Source organism: Mesocricetus auratus, unplaced genomic scaffold, assembly GCF_017639785.1.
Source record: "Mesocricetus auratus isolate SY011 unplaced genomic scaffold, BCM_Maur_2.0 Super-Scaffold_6730, whole genome shotgun sequence".
Lineage (NCBI taxonomy): Eukaryota > Metazoa > Chordata > Mammalia > Rodentia > Cricetidae > Mesocricetus > Mesocricetus auratus.
Window position 1 is genome coordinate 89,880,386 of NW_024429184.1, and position 21,230 is coordinate 89,901,615.

The 21,230-nt window shown below is 45.3% G+C and overlaps 1 protein-coding gene across 11 annotated transcripts in view; it reads right to left on the reverse strand.

Annotated features, from left to right (window-relative positions):
- Nedd4l (NEDD4 like E3 ubiquitin protein ligase) overlaps positions 1 to 21,230 on the reverse strand; it is a 319,440-nt gene that overhangs the window by 62,141 nt on the left and 236,069 nt on the right. For all 11 annotated transcript variants that reach the window (XM_040741708.1, XM_040741707.1, XM_040741706.1 and 8 more), the window contains one exon: positions 10,041 to 10,091. In XM_040741708.1, coding sequence (XP_040597642.1) covers positions 10,041 to 10,091 — 51 coding nt within the window. The remainder of the gene's footprint in view (positions 1 to 10,040; positions 10,092 to 21,230) is intronic.

Sequence of the window (21,230 nt, forward strand, 5' to 3'; positions counted from 1 at the left end):
AATGATGTATCATGTCGAGAGGAGAGAGGATAAGTATTTACATTTGACGGCTATCTGTTTATAGCCTTCCTTCCTAAGGGGTTCCTACTCTTACTCCCCTCCCCCTTTATGTGTGTGCATGTATTATTTACGTGTTTCTGTGTGTTGAACAAAGGACAGTGTTGGGCCTCTTTCTCACTGGCCTGATGCTCAGTGATTATTATTAGGACTCATCGACAAGGTTAGTGTGGTTGATCAGAGAACCCAGGGAATCCTTCTGTCTCTGCTTCTCAGTGCTCGAATTGTAAGACACACCATAATGCCTTTTATTTGTCGACTTTAACATATTATATTATTAATATATTATGTTTAATATAATATACAATATTTAATATATTCTCATACAATATATGTTGATCATATTCTTTCCTGTCCCCAACTCCTTCTAAATTCTCTATTTCCTTCCCACATAATTTAATATTCAATCTCTCTTAAGAAACAACCCTCCAAATCAAAACAAACAAACAAACCCCAAATACACACACACACACACACACACACACACACACACACACACACACACCCTGTAATACCAAAGTAAACCAAACCAAACCAAGAAAAGCATGCCAACGCCAAGGAGTCTGTTTCGTGTTGTCCAACTACACTGGAGCGTGGGGCCCGCCCTGGTGTGTGGTTGATATACCCAGTGTCCCTCCACTGGAGAGAACTGATTCTCCCCTTCTCAGCAGGTTTCCATGGCAAATGCCTTCTAGGTTACGAATTTGTGTTCACTTTCCCTCCTCATGCTGGGATTTTTTTTTCCTGTCTTGACCTTATGCAGGTTCACTCACAGGTGCATGCTGTCATCCTGTGAATTCACACGTGTATCAGTCCTGTTGGGTCTGGAAGACAGTTTTCATGTGTGTTCTAGGGACTACACTCCATTGCTTTTGTTCGCACCTTACCTTCTGAGCCATCTCCACAGCGATCTTTGCCCTATTCTTACTGCAATGAAGTGAAAATTCCTGCCTATAACCCATCAGTCATGCGATCAGGCGTTGTAAGTTTACCTCAGTGTGAACAGTCTCCCCGACAATGGTTCATACTTCAGGCCTTTGCCATTATTTCAGGAACAGATCATTTCTAATCCTGACCTGGAGCCCATGTACTGACAGGTCCTGACTGACAGTCAGTCAACTCTGGATGGCTCTACTGATGTCATCTTGCCCCCAGAGAGCCCATTTTAAACTCACTCTGTGTCACAGTGTTCTGCTAATCTAAGGCTTGAACTTTCTCACCACTGGCTGCTGGGGTCAAAAAAGGAGGTATGTGTGGAAAACGAATGATAAATTCATTTGATCTATTAAAAACGGAGCCCTAAAATTAACTTTGCCGAAGAAAATCAATTATTATAATCTCTTAGATTGTTCTAAGGAAGGTAATAAGTCAAACTTAATGACATTTGGGAGAATATTTTCGATATAAAAATTTTCAATGCATATCCTTTACAATGCACAACTGGGTAATCAGGAATATCATTGTTGGGGCCAGAGACATGGCTCAAAAAGTTAAGGTGCTTGCTGACCAGCCTGAAGACCTCAGTTAGATTCTAGGAATCCACTTGATGGAAGTGGAGAACCAGCTCTCAAAGCTTGTTCTCTGACCCCCACATGCACATGTACACACACACACACACACACACACACACACACACACACACACACACAAAACTGTTGAAAAAGAATATTACTTCTGGAAATTCTTCCTTTTCTCATTTATTTGATAAACAATTAATTTTAGTCAGTTTCAAGGAAAAGACATGTGACATCAGGGTGCCTGCCCTGAGGGTTGTAACTATGTGAGGGGGCGACCACAGCAGTAATATACTACTCTAAGGGAGAACAAATTCGGTGGCGTAGGGGAGGTGTAGTTAAAAGACTAATAGCCTAATGCCAGTAGGCATCAGTGAGGGTCTGAGGAACAACATAGGAATCTAGACATTCCTCTGTCCACACATCAAGGAACAGAACTGACCAGCACCTCACAGAGCAAGAGGCAGCCCCCAGGTCTGTGTCCTGTCTTTACTATTTTACAGAGCTTGGTGGTGGCCTTTTGTCCTTGTCTATAGAATGGGATAGTAATGAGGTCTTTCTTTACTGCTGTGAGGATTAAACCAACCAGCTGAAAGTGGTTTAAATATAGACCTCACAAGGTACTGGGCACAAACTTGGCCACTGTCATCAGCAACCATCTTTCGAACCATGGGGGTGTTGCCGAATCAACACTATGCAATGAAAAGCAGCTGCAAAATACACTTTATGAAAAAATAATAATCTGATAACCCAGTGGTTTTCAACCTGTGGGTTGCAATACCTTTGGTGGGGGGGTGGTGTCAAGCGACCCTTTCACAGAGGTTGCCTAAGACCATTGGAAAACATAGATATTTACATTATGATTCATAATAATAGCAAAACTACAGTTATGAAGTAGCAACAAAAACAATTTTATAGTTGGGGTCACCACAAAATGAGGAATTATATAAAAGGGTCACAGCATTGGGAAGGTTGAGAAACACTGGCCCAACACTGATTCCTCACCTCATAGATAAGACCATGTTCTTTGGAGAGAAGACGGTGTGAATCCAAGAATGGAGAACAGACTGTCGAATTCAACTCATAAGAACAAATGGAGGGGGAAACTGCCAGGGGCCCAGATTCCAAATCTGGTTGAAACCACCAGCCACTCCCAAGCCTCAGGCTCCTCTGTCTCCCATACTGTTGACCACCTTGGTATTGGGGAACCAGTAGCAAGCCCAATAATGTCACTTGCTGGAAAAAAAATCCACCTTCTCTGGGTCCAGGTTTCCTCATCTAGAAAATACCCTCAGGAGTGGATGGTAATGAATGGGGCACAGCTGAGAAAATGTCACTATCCTGTCACCAGCCATGGACATAAGAATGTCTACCTCTAAAACTATCATAGAGTCTCTACCTCATTATCCCAAACATGCCCTGTTCTACGAAAATAGTCAGCTCAGGCTACCCAAATACAATCTTGGCCAAGATGGAGACACGTGTCTGAAACAGCTTCTCTGTCTAGTGCAATGGATGCCCAAGGATGCAGAGAATCTGAAACTGGCAGCAGTTGGGAGCATTTGGGGCTTGGGAGTAACGAGGAGGCATAGAACAAGGAAGAGGCAGGAGAAGGTTTGGGGGTGCATAAGAAAACACCTGTTAGAACTTCATTCTGTTGTCAGAGCACACCTTCGAGTCATATTTACCCTTAATCAGAAGGTGCAAGATATGCTTTGCGAGTTTGCAACGATGATACACTGAGTGGAGCAAACAGGCCCCCAGACAGAAGTTTAAAACAATCAGCAATCATGTGTAGCCACAGCTGAGGCTGTTCCTGGTGGCCTTGTGAAGACAGTAGTAGCCTCACTGAAAGGGCAGCACTGGTGAGCAGCTGGGAGGCGACAGGACTGTCCTCATTTACAGCCTCTCATCTCCTCTGCAGGCCTCAGTCCTGCTGCCAGGTCTCCTAGGTAACGAGTGTATCACCAAGGACACAGAGCCTTCGTTCAGGGAATACTGGAACTGCCCTGATGCAGAGCTAGGTGGCAACCTGGCCTTGTCGTTGAGGGGACCCTCCCTCTTGTAGAAAAGCGGGGGCGCAGAAGGGACCCCTAGATAACTCACCCATCCTCAGATGGAAGTCAACCACACCCAACAGGCAGACTCCCATCTCTTAAAGCCTGTCTTTAGGCAATGTCTTAGAGCATGCCTGTTTCCTTAGCTCTGTCCTACCTAAGGGTTTACTCACCCCCATTTGCTTTGCCTCAATCCTTTCCTCAAAGTGCAATAAAGTAGAAAATAAATACTGAAGCTAAACAGTCAGGAGTCAGAGGAATGGAAGCAGATGTCCCAGATACCCCACACGACTCGAACCTCCGTTCCTGGCTGTGCTGTCCCCACACAAGAGAAACTGGGAGAAGTGAGAACACAGGCAGGACAGAGTGAATCAGGGTTCTTAGGTCACTGTTTCAACTGGAAGCCCCTGAGTAGGAAGCCCAGAGGAGTTCTTGATCAGAAGCAGGGAAGGGCTTGCTTTTGGTTTCCACTAGCATCGTCTCCCGTTCGTGGTTGGGGTGGCAGGCAGTGACGACCCACCAGGCAGGGCAGCTGTGTCACCGTTTCATCTCACTTTTCTCCTGGCAGGGGGCCAATCTGGACTTACATTTAATAGCCACCTGACCCAGGAGCTGCTTAATTAATCCAGGTGCCCGTCTCTTGGCAATGAGATATGGGAGAGACATGGGTTTCACAGGGCTGAAGTCTCTACCTCAGTGTACCCACCAACAGGGGATAACCAACGCTCTGGATTGGCATGTTTGGTGTGTGTGTGTGTGTGTGTGTGTGTGTGTGTGTGTGTGTGTGTGTGTGATAGGGATGGGAGGGGCTTCTCTGGGTCAGATTAACTTATTGTGGCAAATGCAGATGGCTCAGAAAGCAAGCCTGAGGCTCTGAAGGCAAAACTTGTTATTGTAAATACAAGTATCCCCTAGTAACACACACACACACACACACACACACACACACACGGAGAGAAGAATATAAAGGTCATATATATTTTTTTAGATTAGTAAAACCAATAGTGTCTTCACAGATTGAAGTCCAAGGACACAATACAGAATCAACATTGCAACAGGCAATGGTGAAAGGCCATAAATTTATTAAAAGGTCCTTTATAACCCAGCAACAGGCACAACAACAAAAAATAGATCATCATCGTAATAATACTTTAAAAAGTGAATATCTGTCTATCTATATATCTTAATCATGGAGGAACAGGTAATTAGTTGTCAATATGGATTTGGAAAAACAGTTTATCTTTATTTCTACAACTTTAATTTTGAAGACTTATTATTATTCAAATGAAATACTTCGTATAATTACACGCAGAAGAAACCATGTGAAGTGAGTGGGGAGGAATGAAACTCACAACAAGGATTTCTGGTGGGTTCAGCATCCCCAACCCATGGTTGTCCCAGCATCTGAAAGTGATTTATGGAAGAGGGGAACGAAAACCACATTTCTGACCCAGGGAACTCTGATTCTCAGAGGTGTCATCTGACAATAGTCCCTTGCCACCGAGCTTGAGTCTACTACCCCTTAATGAAATGGGCAAAGACTCACAATGGGCGTTGCCATCACACAGCTGAATTCAAAATGCTTAAGCACCACATGCGGCTGCAAGGATGCCACATGTTCCACGAGGGAGAACTGGCTTCACTGCCTCATCCACTAAGATCAGAATTCCATCTATCTGTAAATATTTCTTCAAGGAACGAATCCTCTGGCTGCTAATGGGATTGCAGTATAAATTAATAACCACATTGTACTGGCTGGTTTTGTGTGTCAATTTGACACAAGCTAGAGTCATCAGAGAGGAAGGAGCGTCAGCTGAGGAAATGCCTCCGTGAGATCCAGCTGCGGGGCATTTTCTCAATTAGTGATCAATGGGGGAGGGTTCAGTCCATGGTGGGTGGTGCCATCCCTGGGCTGGTGATCCTGGGTTCTATAAGAAAGCAGGCTCAGCAAGCCATGGAAGCAAACCAGTAAGCAGCACCCCTCCATGGCCTCTGCATCAGCTTCTACCTTCAGGTTCCTGCCCTGTCTGAGTTCCTGTCCTGACTTCCTTCAGTAATGGAAGGCAATGAGGAAGTGTGAGCTGAATAAACCCTTTCCTCCCCAATTTACTCCTTGGTCATGGTGTTTCATTGCAGCAACAGAAACCCTAACTGAGACACACATATATGTTCAATCTGGCCCCTTAACCCTTAAAAAGGCTAGGAGGAGTGGTTGGCAGGACCACTGTTTTCCCACATTCTAGCTTTCCATGGATCTTCTCCATTATTTAAAGATTTTTTTCATAATTATTGTGTATGAGTGTATATGTACGTTGCATGTGGGCACCCAAAAAAGCCAGAAGGAGCAGTCTGAGTTTCTCATGCCAGAGTTGTAGGCTGTTGTGAGACATCTGATGTGGGTGTTGGGAACCCAACTTACGGTCCTTCCCAAGAGCAGCAAACTCTCTTAACCACTGGGCCATCTCTCAGCCATCCTTCTGCATTATTAATAACTAAAAAGACAACTGAAACATTTTTCATCTTTGTTTCTTTTACCTAAAAGGGGATGTTTATGACAAATGTAGGATCTGTAGGCCTCATATAATCTAACCATAACAATGGTTATGTAGCTGTCAAGACAGAACATATATTATGCACTCCGCAAAACAGATTGAACACGCACAACACATTCTTACACTGCATTACCACACAGAATGAACATCCGTGCAGTTTTCCACAATTGCCCTATGACATACCAAATACATATATAACAGTACTTCAAATCCCAGGTCCCAAGGCCAAGTACATGGAGAATATACCATTTGGCCTCTATTACAGCACAGACCACAAGAAAAGTTATCTTCATCTTCTCTCTCCTGTAGTTCCTACTGTGGTGCATCTCCTTGAAGGTAATTAGCTCAAACTGCTAATCAGTTTGCATTACAGCAGTGGTTCTCAACCTGTGGGTCATGACCCTTTCACAGGGGTTACCTAAGACCTTCAGAAAACACAAATATTTACATTATGGTTCATAACAGTAGCAAAGTTACAATTGTGAAGTGGCAATAATTTTATGGTTGGGGGTCACCACCACATGAAGAACTTTACTAGAGGGGTGCAGCAGTAGGAAGGGTGAGAACTGCTGGTCTAGCGGCCTATGGTGCTATAATAATACAGGTGTCTCTCTGGGCATTTCTATAACCAGAAGGCTGTTCTGCCTGCGGGGCCTTAAACTTAAAAACAAAACAAAACAAACAAACAACGAACCTTTTTTCATAGTTATATATTAATTGTTTGAAATATTGACTTTCATTATACCCTTTTCATATATTCACATAATATATATATGAATAGAAATCAGTTGGTTTCTATTCTAGTGTTGGGGCTTCATGGCACCAATTTCTTTGAAAGCTTACCCTGGTACCACTCAAAATTCCAAAGCCCAATTATTCCTGGTACTGACTTGGTCTCTAAAGAACATGCCTCTGCTCACTGGAAGATATGCCACCTTTAAAATCAGCCACCCCTAAATCACACAGAGGGCACACTGGAGATAGTTGGTGAAGCCGTCATTTATGGCTCTGTTTTTCCTTCAAGTTGGGGAATCTCACAAAGCCCTGGCTGGCCTGGAATTCAAAGAGATGGCCTGCCTCTGCCTCCCAAGTGCTGAGACTTAAGATTTATGCCACTACAGTAAGAATTCCTTCCTTCCCTCTTCCTTCTCCTTTCTTTCTTTCTTTCTTTCTTTCTTTCTTTCTTTCTTTCTTTCTTTCTTTCTTTCTTTCTTATCTCTCCCTCTTCTCCTTCCTTCCCTTCCTTCTTTCCCTTCCTTCCTTCCTTCCTTCCTTCCTTCCTTCCTTCCTTCCTTCCTTCCTTCCTTCCTTCCTTCCTTCCTTCCTTCCTTCGGTTACAAGCAAGCAACCAACCAACTAACCTGACCAAACTCAGATGTATGCGTATGTGTCTATATGCTACTTGTGTGAGTGCCTGCAGAGCCTGGGGAGCCCAGAAGATGATGTCAGGGTCCTTGGAGCTGGATTTGCAGGTAGCAGTGAGCCACCGGACATGGGTGCTGGGTTCTGAACTAGGGTTGTCTGGAAGGGCACATAAGTGCTCTAAACCACCAAGTCATCTCTCCAGCCACTCACTTATGACTCCTAAAGACTATTAGTCAATACTTTCCCTTGGTGAACACATGGTTCTTACTTTAGGGATGAGAGTGGCTAGGGACAGCCACACGAGCTGGTGGCTAACTGATCAACACTGTCTCAAGGCATAACTTTCCAGGTTTAACCAGAAGAACATGATAGGAAAAACCCACCGAGTCTGGAACACTACTTTTATGTCAACTTGACACAGGCTAGAGGCATCAGAGAAGAGAGAGCCTCAACTGAGAAAATGCCTTCATATGGTTGAGCTGCAGGCAGGCCTGGAGAGTATTTTCTTAATTAGCAATTGAAGGGGGATGTAGAGAGCTGCGAAGTGCCGCACCCTTAAGATGGTGCTGGCTTCTGCCTTCTGCTAGCCAGACAGCAGGTGCTCTCTATGATAAACAACACCTGTATTTGGTTAAGGCTGGATATCAGGCTTGCTTCTGCGTACGTGGACCTATCTGCATGTTCCACGTGGCATACTGGGGTTGGCCGCCCAAGGGCTTTTAAGCTGTGGGTTGGGGCTCCCTGGCAGTCCCCGGGAGAAGATTGTTCAAGGTTCCTGAATAAACCGCTTAAAGAAGAGTCTGGGCGTTGAGTCTTCCTTGTTGGTCGAGGTGGGCGCGACAAATGGTGGCCCATACGGGGAGTCTTTTCCAACTGCTTCAGAACTTTTTGCAGTCAGGGCATCGTGCTGGTAAGTTCCCAAGGTAAGGTGGGACAATTAAAGGACCGCGACACCTGGGCTGGCAGTCCTGAGTTCTATAAGAAAGCAGGCTGAGCAAGTCATGGAGAGCAAACCAGTAAGCAGCACTCTGTGGCCCCAGGTTCCTGCCCTGCTTGAGTTCCTATCTTATCCCTTTGATGATGAACGTGCTGTGAAATTATAAGTCAAATAAACCCTTTCCTCCTCAAGTTGCTTTGGTCATGGTGTTTCACTGCAGCAACAGTAACCCTAAGTATGGCACCTTTCTTTGCAGATTCTGAGACACTCAGTCTCTGAGCTGAGAGAATTGAAAAGAATCATCAGATTTGGGGCTGGAGAGATGGGTCAGTGGTTCAGAGAGCTTTCTGCTCTACCAGAAGCCTAAAGTCCATGTCTCAGCATCCAAATGAGGTGGGTCACAAAGGCTTGTAGCTCTAGTTCCCTGGGGATCTGACATCACATTTCAGCTTCTGTGGGCGTGGACTCATGCCCCCTCCCACCATGGTAAAAAAGTCTTAAAAAATGTATAACAGGTTTTGGATATGCTTCCAATAGAAGCACAGGGCACCTGAGGTTCAGCTTTGTACTTAGAAACAAACATATCTCAATGCACTTCCTGATGACTCTCTTCCTAGGCTTCCAAGTGAGAGAGTAAATGGCCTCCTTAACACATCTTCAAAGATTCCCTGGCAGGAGTCTTCCTTGGCATTCACCATCGGGGAACAGCCCTGGCTTCCACACAATAGGTTTGCACTGGATCCTTCCAGTCACTTTAGTTTATAGACTATTTATGCTACATGCTCCCACCAGGACTGAAAAACACAATGCCCTTGTAAGGCAGAAATATTTGACTCTCCTCTCATAGCTACTTATGACACTTTGAGCTGTTTGGGGAAAGGTGGCCAGCAGGAGGGTAGTACAATCCAAGAAATGGCAGCTGGTGTATGAGACACTATAGACTGTCACCAAGGCTTCCAGCTCTTGTCTCCCCATCCTATTTACACGGATACAGTGTTCAGATGACTCCCCAAACTGCAGTCACAGTCCACAGCCCCCACTGTTTGCTCAGGGAGGTAGGGAGGCAGAGTCACACAGGCTAACCTGGAACGCTCTGAGGTGAGAGCCGGGTTTCCAGCGGACAGGCACACTCAGAACCGACCGTTCTTTTCCATCTCCAAGCAGATGGAAAGCCATCAACATAAACCCTGGGAAAGGGCAGTCTGTGCAGATGTGGTTACTTTAACTAAAGAGAAGCAAACACCAAGCCAGACCAAAGACCACATGGAAACAAAACCCAAGCTTAAGACCGAAAATAACTATCCTTTAAGGGGCAGTATCTAAAGGAGGAAGGCTAGGAGAAAGAGGAGCATGCAGAGGTGTGGACAACAGCACTCTCTTGTGATTCAGACAACGGGGTGTTTGCAGCTAAGTTGACCTCTACGTGACCCTTCCAGAGGGCCACCTTCTAGCAAAGAGCCAAGGCCAGAGCACACAGTCCCCATTTCACCCCCAACACCCCAGCTGGAAGTCCCTAAAACCCCCACCCCACCCCAGCATGCAACAGTTTGGAACTTACCGGAAGGTGATTGAGAGGCACGTCCACCTGACCCAGGAAGTCGTCTCGTGTCTGTGAAGAAGAAAGCACAGCGTTAATGTTGCTCTCTGTTCCCTGAGTGGCAAAACTTCTGAAAATCCATCTCATTGCACAAAGAGACACCAGTCCAGGACCTGGTATGGATGCAGCCAAGGGAGGGGGGGGGTGAAGGCAGAGGGCCAAGATGAGGCACCGAGCTGTCACCAGGAGACCTGGAAGTGGAGCTCCAACATCTGGGCTTTAAGTGACTGACACTCTATGCGTACCTCCAAAAAAGAAGGGCAAGGAATCTTCTCGTAGAGATGGGAGCATGTGGCCAGTCAGGGAAGAGGCATATAAGGCCATTTAGGGTTTGGGGGCAGAGTTGGACCCAGCTTAAAAAGAAGGCAGGACAGAAATGCTGGGAACATTTCAACGCATACTTATCCTGCCATAAACTCAAGAGCTTCCCGGGAGAGGAGTCTGAAGAAGTACATGTGGCTAACTTACTGATGCATCTTATGAACTGCAGATCATAAAACGGAAAAAAAAGGTTTTTTTTTCTATCCAGTAAGTATGCTACAGGGGAATCCACCTCTAGGAGGAAGCCTGTAATTTTGGATAAGCTGTGTTCCTTGCTCTGTTGAGCACACAGCACGCTTCTTCGCAACTCGAACGGGACCACTGTGGTATTGGTTACGGGACTCACGGGTCCCCTCCAAGACTTTGGGAGTCACCCAGGATCAGGCTCTAGACCACAGTGCCTGACAACCGTATGTGTCCTGCAGTTACAGCACTTGTGACTAGGCTTCTGGTGTCCAGAGGACCTGAGGCACAAACCAGATCAAAGCAACTGCCTCCCCCCAGTGCACAGTTGCTTCTACTGCACACAAACTCACGAGGGCCGGGAAACTCTTTATAAAGAGTCAAACCCTTCCCACAACTAACTGATAAAAAGCAATGAGACACAGAGATCCTTATTTGCACCTGACCGGTGTACTGAGAAATCTTCCAATTTCAGACATTACTTTCTCATCTCCCATTTAGTGAAGCAGCAGGTAAGCATAACAAGGTTTATGGAAATGATTTACTCCAGGCTTGGGCATTTCCTTGTAGGTAGGTTAAAAATGTGATTAACTGGTGAGCTAGCTTGTCTCCTCCAAATGATGCATGAAGGATATTAGAAACCCAGTTCTAGCCAGGGGTGTATGAAGAAAGAATGAGAGTGGTCTCAGTGTTTGTATATTTGTGTGTGCATGCATTTTCTGCATCTGTGTGCATGCACGTGTACAACATGTGAAGGACATCATTCCTCAGGCATAGTCTATCTTGTTCTTTGAGACAGGGTCTCTCATTACCCTGGAACTCACCATGCATGCTAGGCTGGCTTCCCAGAAGGCCCTAGGGATCCACCTGTCCATGCTTACCCAGTGCACACGCCACCATGCCCAAATTTTTACATGGATTCCAGAGCTTGAACTCAGGTCCTCATGTATACATGACAAACATTGTTATTGATTGAGCCATTTCCCCTGCTACGAATGCTGTTTTGGAATTTTTGGTTCTTGCGTTTTCTTAGCTGTGACTGCTACAACCCAACATGGGGATCCTTGTCCAGCAAATGGTTGGAAGGGAGTCGTCAACACACTCTGCGTAGCCATAGCTAGCAGAAGGCCTGCACAATAATGGCAGTGTTTCTACCTAGCTGGCAGTCCCATTTCCAACCACCCTGACTCACACCAGTAACAGTCATGTAAGGAATTATGGAGCTGGCACACTTGTCCTCTACTTGGTTGACATTATTAATTCTACATTAGCTCTATAAATACCACCTAACTACACAATAAAAAGACAAACAAAAGAAATAGACTTGTTCCGTATCAGTGCATGTGAGAAGAGCAGTGCTGCCTTAAGGCTTCCCCTCCCCTCCACCCCAGCTATTCATACTCGAGGGACACAGCGTGAGATCATCAAGGGGCAGGTGTATCTAAAAGGCACCCTGAACTGTGAACTTAGTGCAGTTGAGCAAAACCTCAGGAACCATCTATATGTGTTTTCATTGCTTTGCCGGAGAGACATTAGTTTCAAACTGACTAAATAAGCTCAGCTCTAGCCAAACGATAAAAGCCAAGTGCCCAGCCAGCACTGATGGTGATGGCAACAAACACTGCCAAGATGAGCATCTGACACAGGCTGTGTGTCTGGCTGTGATAAGGCCTGCCGAAGCAGGCACTGACACCTGAGTGCTGTATGAGCGGCCAGAGGATGAAGTTCCGCCTGGGCAGTTGGTTCTTGAGTTTACCCGCATTCTGTGCCTCTCAGTAAGACATGGAGAGGAAGGCAGGTATGCGACAACTCGGGGCTTCTCTTCCGGTGTTGCATCTCAGCTGTGGGGACTCTCATGTTAACAGTCTGAGCTAAGTTTGGGGGTTTCTGTTAAAGTGATCATTTGGCATGTGCCCCTTTTCATGCTACCTCCCAACTTCTTCCTTTCCACAGATCACAAAGCCTACTGAATCCTCCAAGGCATGCTGGGGAATCTGCTTGCGTACGGCCAGGTTTCCTCCTTGCATTGCAACAACAATTTCACTAACACCCAAAGATGAAAGACGAAGAAGCCTCATCAAGGAAGGAAATGGAATGAACTTACAGAGATCAGGTGCAAGACGGCACACAGGCAGAACACATGGATTTAAACTGGTATTTCATCAGTCTCCAGAAGATGTGTTTGACCAAGAAATTCAGGTTTCAAAACACTTCCAAACCAAGGAAAGTCCGGGTAGCAGAATATTGTATTCTCCAGTGCTGAAGATGGACCCAGAGCCTCCGTCATGCTAGGCGAGTACTCTTAACACAAGATGTCACAGATGGGAGAGATGAGTGGGTCCCCTGGAGGCCTGGACTTTCGAGGAGGTATACAACATGCAAAGGAGCTCTGTCACCTGCTTGTGACAGTCAGAAGTCAGGGATGGGTATGACACATGGAGGCTTTCACCTAGACCCCTGACCGAGACAATCTGTGGCCGCCACAATATCCTTAGGATGTCAGTGTCACAGAATGACAGCCTAAATCCATGTTATAAAAATATTAGTCAAGCCACTGTTAGTAATCTGCAATACAGAAATGTTTGCAACAAACATCCTGACCACACAAAGCTACAAAGACTAGACTGCAACCCACAGCACATTTGGCATGCCTGTGACTACCTGTAAGTAGTAATGGTGTCAATTTCAACCAACATTACTCGTTTTTTTTTCCCCTCCAGGCTGGAGATGTGCGATTAAATAATCCTCCAATGTAATGATAGTGTATGTGTTTAGTGTACATAACAGTGAGAATGCACACTGGCCCCTCCAAAATGGGCATGTAAGGTGAAAGACAGTCTCAGTTACATTATTGGGGAAGTGAATAAACACACAGACTTAGTGCTCACTAGATAAATACTGATAAACTAAATGCAGGACCACCTTTCCCCATCCATCCATCCATCCATCCATCCATCCATCCATATATACATACATATACCTATCCAGTCATTCCTCCTGCTTATTGCCTGCCTCCTTTGCCTTTTTAATTTTTTTGATTTCTTTTTTCGAAACAGGGTTTCACTGTGTAGAACAGGCTGGCCAAGTCTGTTGGAGATCTGTCTGCCTCTGCCTCCCAAGTGCTGGGATTAAATGCATTTGCCATTACAGCCTGATCTCCTTTGCATTTTTGATCTAGGGTCTCACTTATATATCCCAGGTTATCCTCCAACCTGAGATCCTCCTGCATGGTCTCCTACACTCTGGGATCACAGGTGTGGACCACTTTGCCTTGCCCTTTGAAACAAGCAAGGGAACAAGGGTGCGCTGTCTTCATGCAGAGTTAGTTACCAGGGTGTTTAAATGTCATCAGGGTCAGATGCCTGGGGACTATAACCATGGCCCCAGTGAGACCCTATTGCAGCCCCAGTGTCCTTATGTGCACACTGGTTAGAGATGGCACCCCTGGAGTGGACACAAGGCTTATATGTCTTCAAAATACATGAGACTCAGTTTCTCAAGGAAAATGCCCACTCCAAGGTCCACCAGGAAGTCTATGGATCAGAGCAGCACCTGAAGACTGGAATCCAAACTCACCAAGCATCCCTACAACCCATTAACCCTGTTCTTTTCCAGACAGCTGTGTGACCCTGGCCCACAAAAGCTGAGGGGCAGGGCAGGGGCTGTTGCAGATGAAAGTAATTTAGAGCCAGGAAGAGTGGGTTCTCAGGGGCCAGACTGAGTCCCTAAGTCCAGACATATCACAAGGATCAGCAATTATTAGAAATAAGCCTATATACTATTGTAGCTATGTACACAGGAAGTGATTAATGAGATTTTTTATTTTACTTTCTAGTGTTGGGAATCAAATACAAGATATTAGTCATATGATACAAGTCTCTAACTCTGAGCCACACTGCATCCCTCATTGAAAAATTGTAACAGAAAATACCAGTGTTATTCAGGCATCTGTACTGGCCTGTCCTTGGGGTTCTGACAGGGTATGTCTTCAGCAGCAGCCACTAAGAGCACCACCTGTGCACATTCACTATGTTCCCTTTTAAAAGGGCCCTGCCCACCTCCAATGTTCTTCTCTTTCTTTCCCTCTCTCTGTTCCCCCCTTCTTTCCCCCTTTCCTTTCTCCTTTCTCCAGCTGCTCCTGTCTCTAGAGCCTGATTCCCCACCCCTTCCTGTCCCCTTTTTATGATCCCTTTCCCTAATTAAAAAAAACCATTGTTTGAACCCTGTTACATGGCATCTTTCTCCCGAGTACTGCTTTTCTTAAATTACAACACACATGAAATACAGTACTGTGTTACATGTGTAAGTGAACACGTGAACTGAGCTGTGATTTAGATGAGCTTTTTGGAGCTGCAGAGATGGTTCAGTGGATAAGGTGCTTGCTATTGCAAGCACAAGAACCTGAGTTTGGGTCTCCAGAACCCACATTAAAAAAAGCTGGTGTACGGTGTGACCTGTAAGCCTAGCATAGGGAGACAGACGCAGGTTTAATACTGGCCCCTGACCTCCACAGGCATAGGCCACACATACACTACACACACCCCAAACATCAACAATAGAAAGTTATGTCTTTTTATGTGATATCCAAAAGAATAAAATTGAATGATACTCAGTTGAAAACCATCCAGGGCTACTGTCTTAAGTTTTATACTGGACATCTGTAAGCAATAACTTCTAAGATTAGAATTTCTTGCAACAAATCTGTGTGTATAGAATTTACAACGTAAACTAGAGCTTTAGAATTTAAGCACCAAGAAATAATATGGTTACATCTTTGTATATTATGCACTGAGGCAAACATCACAACCTCTTCACAGGAAGGGTGAGTGGCCACGTATGCCACATCCATAAGGCAAGGTAGCAAAAAGAACCAGAAATTCTTGGGGACAATGATCCCATACAGAACCATGGCTATGAATTTGGTTAGTGTTTTCTAACCCATGAGTTTGCCTTCGCTCACAGATCCAACCACTCACACAGCCTCTGAGCCTGCTGCACCACACCGATGGTGTGGAGAGCTGGTTTACATTGGAGCCATTTGGAAGCATGCATGTGGCTATCTAGAGAGGGCTTAAGTAACTTTCACAGAAGCTTTTGGATCAAATGTTACAAATACAGTAACTCCCCCACAGCTCAGTTTCAGGAGAGCCACCTGAAGGTCATGATGCATTCCTTCTTTAGACCTCATCTCATTCCTCAGTAAGGCATGAGCTGGCTCTGTCATCACGGACAAGAGGAAGGATGCGTCTTCTCCTTCCCCTTGTCAGGTATACCAGCCTGTGCCACGTAGACAGGAGAAGGTGATGGCTCAGAGAACACTGGGAATCACTGGTCTCCATCCTCAGCCCGTGCAACACAAGCCTCCACTGTACTTCTGCCTACGGATCATGAGTCCCTGCTGCACTGTTGCCCAGCATGCTGCACAAGCCCCTTTACCTCCACCCTCATCCCAGAGCACATTCTATCTCTGCTCACACCTCACTGCTCAGGCTTCCACTGTGCTCCCACTACCACCCACATGGCATGGGCCCTGCTGCAGCTTTATCCACAGCCCATGGACCCGTTATGGGCCTACACGACAGCCTACACTACACAAGCCCCGCAACACCTCTGCCGAGACTGTCCTGTGTAAGTCTCCCTGCACCAGGACCTACTGCCCCTCCACCCAGAGCCTGCACTACACAAGTTCCCTTCACCCCCGCCCACATCCCACACTGCGTGAGCTCATAACACCCCCACCCACATCACACTGCCCACTGCACCTCCACTACAGCCCATGCTGAGTGATCTCTTATTTCTCTCCATGTTACGAGGGACCCTTTAACCTATGCCCACTTCCCATAAGCCCACACTTTACCACCTGGGGGTTCTGGGTTTAAGGTGTAATGGGGTCATAGTTATATGGCATGCTACTAAAATAAAGAGTCCCACAGTGAAGTCCCTGAATCCCTGTGCTTTAATGCAAATTCACTTCCCATGTATGAGAACACGCACGCACGCACGCACGCACGCACACGGAAAAAAGAGAGCAGGAGCAAAGGAAGGGAGAGTAAAGTGGCTCTCACACTGCTGGCTCCTGTATCAGTTCTTGTCGGTAGGGTTAGAATCTGTCACTCACTGAAACAGAGTAAGGTGTGTCTTGGAGACAGTGGTTCTTATTTGTAACAACAAACCTGGCCTCCATGTCAACTCGGTCTCACAGCAAACTCCCAGGACCTGAAAAGGCTCCATTGAAAGCCATCTGGAAGGTGGCATGGCTACTGCGCCAGCTCTATTGCCCCTAGGAAGAACATCTATTTTAAGGAATGCTTTTCTTGAAAACACAAACACAAGGCATAGAGAGGTAGACAGAGCAAGGACAACCGTGCTGGCAGAAAGAGCAGCCATGCCGCTGCAGTCTAGATATGGTTCAGGGACATAACTAGACATAAGCACTGGGCCCTTCATGGCCTCAAACGGGGTCCCAGTTGCTCTCAGTGCTCATCTCTGACACCAGGGAAATGGCTGTGAATACTGGGCAGGGACTCTGGGGATCAGACCCCTCATGTGACTACTTCTGAGCTCAAAACATCTTCTCATCCCTCTGAGGGATGCTGTGGAACACATTTCTCTCATCTCAAGTTGGACAACCCACATGTCCAGTGCCACTCTGTACAGACCCATGCAACCATGTTTTTCTGTAACAGGATGCCTGGCCTGCTGCAGAATCCTGAGACTTCCCTGCCACTGTCAAGGCCAGAACGACTACAGAGAAGACATAAACTTTGAGTATTTGCCGGGAACAGTGCTGCCCAGAGTGGGAGATGGGTTTTCCTACATCAGTTAATAAGACAACCCACCCAAGACATTCCCATAAGACAACTTGATCTAGACAATTTCTCACTAAGACTCTCTTTATGGGGATTCTATGTTGTGTCAAGTTGATAGTCAAGACTAGCCAGAAGAGCCTCAAAGGCTTCATTCAGCTTGATAATATGAGAGGAGGCAGGCAGGGCCTCAGACAGAAGATGACAGCATGCTAGGAAGGTGGAGGGGTGCTGAGAGCAGCTGAGGAAAGTTAAAGGTTAGCCAGCTGTGGAAACATGAGGGTCTAGTCTCCCAGGAATGTAAGGCTTGACACACAAGCATCTGGACTCTCTGGTCAGCAGGTTGAGGCAGTCTATTAAGCCTAGAGCCTGGTCCCCACCTATGAGTAATCCTCTAAGGCCAATGCTCCCAATTTCACTCTGGCCTACACAATATGGAAGACAGAGGAGGAAGATGCCCATGCCAGAAGAAAGCATGGCAACATCTCCTTCCCAGTTGCCTGCAAGTCCAATCACAGACAGCCCAGGTGGCTATCTATCCAGGAAAACAGGGCCCTAAGGTCCTTACCACCTTCTCTTTCCCTGTCTGTGAAGATAAGCCTTTTATCAGGTAAGACCTAGAAGCACTAACTATAATCTACTAATGTGCATCTTTTCAGAAGAAGGAGGTCACTGTTTGTCCCTTTCTATATTCTGAGGGATTGTCTGCCTTCACAGTAACTGGGGCATCTGATTCATGATCATCTAGTGGAACATGGCTTCTGGGCAAAGGTGCTTTCTATAAAGCTATTTACCTTTTTATGAGGCACTATTGTTAGCATCTTACTTGCACCCTTCCTTCAGTACCTCTTTGTAAAGGAAGATTAGGTTGTTGACTGTCCTACAAACAAACAAACAACAACAACAACAACAAAACCCCTTCAAAGAACATAGTTCCTGTTACAAAGCCACTCATATGACCCTTTAGAGCTAAATGACAACGTCTTGCTGGATTCACATAATAACTGTCTAATTCTGTACTTGGAGTTTTAAGGTACCATTTGTCTTTATTTCTCAAGAGTATAGGATGATTTTTCTCAAGGTACTGGTCTTGTTTCTTGTCTTGGTAAGTTTTAAAATGAAAATTTTTGTAGCTAATTTTAGTAGTGGATATGTTAAAGGAAAAATTAAAAAGAATTCTGGGTCTTATTCTCTTCAGTACCAAAGAACAGAATAACTTTAGGTAATTAATGCTAGACACCCATAATAAACAACGAAGTGTCAGGAAACAGTATAAATAAAGAATACTATGGGTTCAGTGTAGTTAATATTTTGACTTCATTACCATGTTTGATGCTAAAAGAGCTCTTTTGCATAGGTCAAAGCTTAAGAAACTGATGGTCCATCTTGTTTTTTGGCTGGCCAACAGTTTAGACATATGGGGAACTACAAACTAGCAACTGTGTGTTGCATGATAATATAAGTGCAGGGTGTTCATTCATCCTTGGATAGTTAATGACTAAGGATGCTGAGTTAGAATCAGAGTTTATGCAAGAACACTAGTTCATTTTTCCTCAGGGCTCCACGAAACAAACTTTGTAATCTGAGCTTTGGCATCCTAGGTAGATCCTTCTAGGTCTCTTTTCTCCATTGGTCATGTTTTGGCTGCAATCACATCTCTGGCCAGGGGACTCCATCAGTTTGCAGGGGAGAAACTCCAGCTGAGCTCCGGAGAGAGCCTCAAGACTGCAGGGAATGTAAGCTCACTCACATGGGCCAGCACTGTCCGAAGGCGGGTAAGAAGCCTTCCCTAGGCTACAGAACAAGGAGACAGCACATGAACCCAGCTAGCTGGTCATCAACAGTTCACCATCTTGAGGGTATACTATCACCTTCAGGTAACTTCCTCCTCAGGAAACCCTTGTTGACCATGCTGCAGTATCAATTCCACAGCCCCTTGAAGTTACAGCACAGGCTACGAATCCCAAAGGAACACCACTGTAAGAGTATTTACCACAAGCAGACTCCCCAGTATGTCCTTTTCTCCACATTATCATATAGGTAGGAGATGAGTAAAATATAAGCTTGTAAACATAAAACAGACTGAGTAATTTAAAACTAGTTTTCTTAACCCTATCATTAAAAGCAGAGTTCTAACTGGAACATGTACGTCCTGGGGACATACACAAAATTCTCAGGGCACCTGGCTAGGGACAGTTCTAAACAAACCATCTAGATCCTCCCACATGCCATCTTCCCTGGAACTGTACTGAGTTACAGTACTATCTACTGTACTGTACGCAGTAATAACTGTACTGGGGTACCAAGTACTGTGTTTGCTTCAGGAGCCTTGGTTCCTGAGTTTTTCAAGAAAGGCTCCCTCCTTATCCCTCCAATTCTTACCACAGTCCATTTGCCTCTAAGCCAAAATGAAGGGGCAGCTGGAAAATATGCAGCTCTTGGGAAGGCACTGAAGCTAAGTGAATGTAAAGAAGACACGCCTCATTTTACCGAGGTGACAATTTCATAGGACAAAGTAATTTCGATTTTTCTGTGCCTTTGATTTAAAAGATGAAGTTAGGAATCTTCTGCCAGAAAATGAGCGCAATGTGGCCCATTACATTAACAATAAAAAATGGCTTTGCTAATCCAGTCTGTGGTGGATATTTTCTTCAAAATGAGCTGTATCTGCAGACATGGGACTGAATCACCTGGCATCCTGGGTACTTTGTGAAATATGTTTGATGTTACAGCTTTTGCAACTACTGAACTAAATTATCCAACTACTGATAAATTACAGATGTCAACTTGAAAATGTGTAAGAAGCAAGTTTTCAAATTCTTTATGAGGTCCACTAAGTAGAAACATTGTTTAAAAGCATAAATCCATCATCAAAATCAGGCCAATTAATGAGGTAATTGAAAAGTTTCCTTCAAAACTCAGTGACGACTTAAAACTTCTTTCTCCTAGGACAGGAAAGAAACATGGGAAAGAGGTATTTGCCCTTTCCACATACAGTGTCAGTGGAAAGGGCTTTAGATTAAGATTTTCAAAGCTTTGGGGAAGATTAGTTCATTTGGTATCTGTCTTGAGAGAAAATGAATTCAACTAAGGATCTCCAAGAGTTGAGAGCAGTGGTTCGCAACCTTCCGAATGTTGGGACCCTTTAAATGCTGTGGTGATCCCCCATCATAAAATTATCTTCATTGCTACTTCATAACCATAATTTTACTACTGTTATGAATTATAATGCAAATATCTGATATGCAGGATAGCTGATGTGTGACCCAAAGGGGTCATGGCCCCACAGGTTGAGAACCACTGATCTAGAGAAAGTTTGGGATTGTGATAGATGTCACTGTAGGCACGGAGTAAAGGCCACTTAGTGATCTCTACAACCTACTGGGGACACGATACGGGTCATGGCCCATGGCCATTTTCCAGTTTCTTTAAGCAGCATCATATCTGTAGGACAGCAGGCATGGCACTGGAGTTGCTGCAACAGTCTTAGCCTACGGCACATGCCTTAGCATGGGCATCACCTTTCCGAAGGACAGATGCCGAGTCTAGCATGTTTCAAAAGCTCCTTGGCTTATTTTTAATTATCTGGGGCCAGCATCGGCAAGTACCTGGGGGAACTACTGGAGTGAGAGGCTTACAGATCGATTTTAAACTGCAATCTTAACAATATGAAGGCTCCATTTCCCCTTCTATTCCCTTCCGGCCTCTGCTATTCTCCCAAACAAGATATAGGTGGATCCATTTCTACACGTGGCTAAAAATAACGATGGGGCAGGAATGTGGAGGAGACAAGGGAGGGGTGTCATTTTGGAGGCCTAACCCGCTGGCCCAATAGGGTGGA